General features: G+C 46.9%; 1 protein-coding gene and 1 non-coding gene across 2 annotated transcripts; one reads left to right on the plus strand and one right to left on the minus strand.

Moving 5' to 3' along the window:
• Positions 1-977: 977 nt before the first annotated feature.
• On the plus strand, positions 978-1,050 carry TRNAK-CUU. Its single transcript has one exon. It is a non-coding gene; the product is annotated as a tRNA-Lys (tRNA).
• A 2,250-nt stretch (positions 1,051-3,300) lies between these two features.
• On the minus strand, positions 3,301-4,596 carry LOC119273518. Its single transcript, XM_037554656.1, has one exon. It carries the CDS (start codon positions 4,594-4,596, stop codon positions 3,445-3,447), a length of 1,152 nt encoding a protein of 383 aa, XP_037410553.1. The 3' UTR covers positions 3,301-3,444.
• Positions 4,597-5,453: the final 857 nt, after the last annotated feature.

Genomic DNA, 5,453 nt, shown 5'->3' on the forward strand with positions numbered 1-5,453 from the left:
GGGGGGGCTTTAGTGCCTACACTTTAGCGCCGGTTACCAAACCGACACTAAAAGACCTTACGAACCGGTACTATTGCCCGGTTCTGCACTAGTGTATATAGATCTTTTCCATGTGTTAGAGAACACATTTTTTAATTTTCTCATGAATTTTCAGGTACATATAGATAGTTGACATTACTATAGTGAAATATATTTTTGAATTTACCATGATTTAGAGATCAATTTTTTAAAAGTTTCGTCATGTTATGTCTATTTTTTTGCACATTTACCATTTCAACCCAGATTTTCAATGGCAAATTTAGGTAGACACTTCATGGCTACTCTCTTCATGCCCACTATGTCTCTCTTGACCGATTGTTTTCTCGTGTACAACCCTCGCCGCCCCACCTTGTACTACATCGACATGGTCGGCATCCACATGGCCGGCAGGGCCGTGGCCATGACGGCGTCGGCACTCACGTCGTTCGACCCTGCCACTGGCAGGGGCAACACGATCTTGGACACGAGCACCATATTCAACTTCACGCCGCTCTCGTCCCCCATGTACGCCATGTGCGCGACGCGTTCCAGCCCAGGTTGTAAGCGCCCGTGTCGGCGCCACTGGACGGGTTCGACACGTGTCACCAGCGTGCGGTGACAAGCACGATGTCTGCGCTCACCGATGGAGCGCGGATGGCCATGACGCTACCGGAGGAGAACGTGATGATCTTTGTTTTCTGCCATGGCAGTAAGAAATGTTTTCTTTTTTGGTTTTGAAGATTGATCATTCTTTTTTAGAGTTCTATATGTATGATCTTGGAGCTTTGGAACGTGACCATGACATGTTTAATTTCTCGTGGAACTTTTCGGTGTTCGTCTGCTCAAAAATCTTTCAATGGTAAACTTCTGCATACAGTACTTTATGCTTGGGCGGTTGATATTGGAAAAAATACTGTAAATGTTATAAATGAACGTGATTTGGACTTGGTGCAACTATTGCCCGTCTAGCTCAGTTGGTAGAGCGCAAGGCTCTTAACCTTGTGGTCTTGGGTTCGAGCCCCAAGGTGGGCGTGAATTTTTGCATTTTTACCTTATTGATTTAGTAGCACAAAATTAGTTGAAGTTGTTTTCGAAAACATTCTACAATTTTTTCTTTTTTAATTCACAAGCGCAATGTTTCATGTAATTTTAACTAATGATCCAACTTTGCCGTTCACTAGGTGGAATAAGTTGAAAAGGATGCATCGATATGTGTCATAAAATGGAAGTTACAACAAAGTTATTTTTTGCATTTTACCTTATTGATTTAGTAGCACAAAATTAGTTGAAGTTGTTTTCGAAAACATTCTACAATTTTTTCTTTTTTAATTCACAAGTGCAATGTTTCATGTAATTTTAACTAATGATCCAACTTTGCCGTTCACTAGGTGGAATAAGTTGAAAAGGATGCATCGATATGTGTCATAAAATGGAAGTTACAACAAAGTTATTTTTTGCATTTTACCTTATTGATTTAGTAGCACAAAATTAGTTGAAGTTGTTTTCGAAAACATTCTACATTTTTTGCATTTTTAATTCACAAGTGCAATGTTTCATGTAATTTTAACTAATGATCCAACTTTGCCGTTCACTAGGTGGAATAAGTTGAAAAGGATGCATCGATATGTGTCATAAAATGGAAGTTACAACAAAGTTATTTTTTGCATTTTACCTTATTGATTTAGTAGCACAAAATTAGTTGAAGTTGTTTTCGAAAACATTCTACAATTTTTCCTTTTATAGTTCACAAGTGCAATGTTTCATGTAATTTTAACTAATGATCCAACTTTGCCTTATTGAGGTAGAAACGGGATTATAAATTCGTAGGAACCTGATTACAATCTTTCATAAGCAGAGATTTAAAATGAACATGGATATCCGCAATCAGGGAAAAGTCACCATACATTATCGCCGCAGAAGCAAGCTCATGGGCCATATTGTTTCAGCAAATCCTTGAGGTCACTGACGATTGGGTGCAGGCTAGACATGTTCAGAGTGTCGAGATCAACCAGTCTGATCACAGATGCACAGTCAGATTCCAAACATAAAAGGCCCCCTAGAGTTTCCTCTAGATCAAACAGTCCCTCTCTAATGGCCACAACCTCAGCTTTATCGGCAGAAGTGCAACAGAAGGTAGGGAAAGTATCAGTTTCTTCCATCCTTGGGGTACTCCTGGTGCTTCAAATTCAAAACACAATTCTTAAATGTAACAAAAAAAACGGAAAAAAGATGAATGTTCACAAGGAATGTGACTACAACTCCTAAAAATGTCAGATCCAAACTCAAAATGCACATTGAGAAACAAAAAAGTGAAATCCAGATGTGAATAGTGTCAATGTTGCTTTTGTCTTTTTTCTTACACTATTCATGCTAGATTTTACATTTTTGTTTCTCAATGTAAGTTCCGAGTGGACCTGAAATTTGTAGAGGTTGTAGTCAAATTGCTTGTGAACATTCACATCTTTTTCCGGAATTTTTTGTTACATTCAATAATGTTTTTTTTTTAATTTGGAGCACAGGGAAAACCCCAATGCTGGGAGTACCGGATACTTTCCCACAGAAGGCATCTCCCAGACGACAAGGCGGCGCTTGTTGTGTTCGGGTTACAACAAAAAGATATTCGACGTTGCACATTTTGACACACTTTGGTCTAAGATAAGAGGGTTGTGAGGTGAGCTACCACTCCTTCCTTGTGCACAATGGGCAATGAAGATCTTGTTGTACGATTGGCAATGAAGTGCAGTACCACGCCCTTGATCAGGTAGTCCTATCAATGAGATGTCCAGCGCATAGACATTGATAGGACTACCCGAGTTGTCGAATCTAGAGACAGGATCACAGGATTGGGTTTGACAAGTTGGCCTCCTCTATGCTCAACGTAGGGGTAGTTGGTTGTGCATTCATATGCCAGTGGTGTTTCGGCAGTATCGGCGCCGATTTCGGTATTCTGCAGACATAGGAAGACGTCTAGCTATGAGAAACTCGGCATCGTCTTCTTCTTCAGCTCGTGGATTCCTAGGGATCGATGTCGCTGACACGTATCGGCTGAGAACGGTATCGGCTGAGAACGGTAATTTCAAGACTACCTGCATTGGTAGAACTTTATTGTTCTAGTGACGGCGTGGAACTCCAGCGTAGGCAACTCCGACCGTCTTGAGGATGTACGGGATGGAGTCGACAATTTATTTTAATAGTTTGGATTGCTTACCACATCATGTGGTGAGGGGACAATTCTCCAAGGAGTGGATTATATATTCTTTTTTGTTTTGCCCATTTCCTGTAATATTGTTGTTGATTAATATAGACTATAGAGCCGCGGCGGATTTGAAAAAAAGAACAATATGATTTCTACAGCCTCTCTCTATCAAAACAAGTTAAGCAAACGTAGGCACATGAATGGGTTGATGGCGCATTAGAGAGATGTACTTAAAAGCCTAACCCTAGCCTGCAATGTGACGACTCAGCCATGTGTGCTGCTTTGCGTAGTGCGATGTCGTCATCGTTATTCTTGGGATCCTCCTCCTGAAGCTCCTCCTTGATGCCGATGTCGGCGTTCCCGTCCACCACCTGCAGCTCCGGCCTGACGTCCAACACATCGACGAATGACGCCACCTTCATCTCGTACTCCTTCTGTCCGATCTGGTAGTGCTCTTCGAGGCTCGACGAGATCATCGGCTCCAGTTGATCCACCTTGTGATGATCATCAACCTCACAGCTGGAGTCGTAATCGAAATGCTGCATGACGTCGACGTTAATGTCGACGCCGCTGCCACTGGGCTTTCTCCCGGCTTCATCGCTGCCGGCGCCGGTTGCCTCGTAGTAGAAATAGTCGTACAGCTGCTGTTGTTGTTGCTGCTGCTGTCCACCGTGATATTGCGGTTGCCGGCTGTCGTCGTGATCGGCGCCATTTTGCATCACGGGGTCGGCGCCTTCTTGGGCGACGTAGAGCGCGTCGACGACCTGATCTTGGTCGGCGTGGAGGAGCAGCTGCTCCTGCTGGTGGTTCGAGGAGGTGACCTCGAGGTCAGCGCACGGGCCGTCCATGACGTCCCCGCCGGCCACGCCAGATGCGGCCTGGCGGCACATGTCGAGGTGCTGTTGCAGGGCGGCGAGCTCGGCCGACAGAAGCTCGCTGGTGTGCTCGAGGTCGATGATCATGCTGCAGCAGCCTCCGACGGGGTCCATGGCGCGCATCTCCGCCTGGTAAATGAGCGTCTGCATGGCCGCGTCGCAGAGCTCCGGCTTGAGGCGGCGCAGCGTCTTGAGGATGTTGCTGACGCCGAAGAGGCGGTGCGCGTTGAGGAACCGGCGCTGCTGGTCGGCGGGGAAGTAGGGCGCGAGGGGGCAGTCGGGGTTGCACTTGCGCCGCTGGTACTTGCACGCCGCGCAGGCCTGGTTGGTCGTGCCACCCCCACCCCCACCGCCGGAGCCACCGCTGCGGGGGGAGACGCTGCTGGAGTGGTGGTGCTGCGACTGCGACTGCGATTTGGTGGCGTTGGTGTTGGTGGTGATGGTGGAGGAGGCGTTGGTGATGGTAATATGGAGGTGGGAGGAGGAGGCGGCGGAGGAGGAGGTCATTGCTGCGCCTGCGCGCGCGCGCCGGCAATGGCGACGGGGCTGCCTAGCGAGGACGGAGGCGTCGGTGGAGGGTTGGGCCTGGCGCTGTCGTAGGAATAGGGGAGGCCGCAGGAGCTGTCAATGCCATTATTAGTTAGGAGTTAGCTGGGTGATGCCTATTAAAAGGGATCGTATACAGACGCTGTGGCACAAGATCGATAGCGGAAAGGGTCGCGGCTTGGGCTCCGAGCGTTGCGGGGTGCTCAGAGTTTGTTAAGTATCAGAGGATTCCAGTAGCCCGCCACTACTTTCCAGTCAACATCAGGAGGATCGATCTGGTAGCAATTTGTGGTCTGAAATTCGCAGCTAGCTAGCTGCATGGAGCTTGGCATCCTAGATTTGGATTTGGAAGTATGCCAGTAGGTTGACGTGCACGGCACCAACGGGATGCATGCATGACATCGACGTACGTGCCGTTGCTGCCGATAGCACGTACGCACGCATGGCATGGTCACTCACGCGGAAAGGAGTGAGCGACCGTGTGACCGATCGAGCAACACCGCTCGGTCTGGTCAGCCATAGATCGAGCAGCTGACCTACCATCGCGTGCGCATGGTCGGTTGGCATCTTCAATTTTGATTTTAAACAAGGAAACAGCAACTAAACAGTAGTACAGAGAGTAGTGTCTTAAACAGTTCAACATGTACTAAGATGATGATTTCCAGTGAGAAAGTCACATTCAACATGTTCTTTAGGTGTGTAACTTCATCATGTATGCCTAGCATAGTTGGTGCCCAAATTGTACAAATGTAGGACCAGCACAAGTGTGCAATGGGGCAATGAAAGAAGAGATGGTCTCTGATTTCCACAAGTGTAAT

Source organism: Triticum dicoccoides, chromosome 3A, assembly GCF_002162155.2.
Source record: "Triticum dicoccoides isolate Atlit2015 ecotype Zavitan chromosome 3A, WEW_v2.0, whole genome shotgun sequence".
Classification (NCBI taxonomy): Eukaryota; Viridiplantae; Streptophyta; class Magnoliopsida; order Poales; family Poaceae; genus Triticum; species Triticum dicoccoides.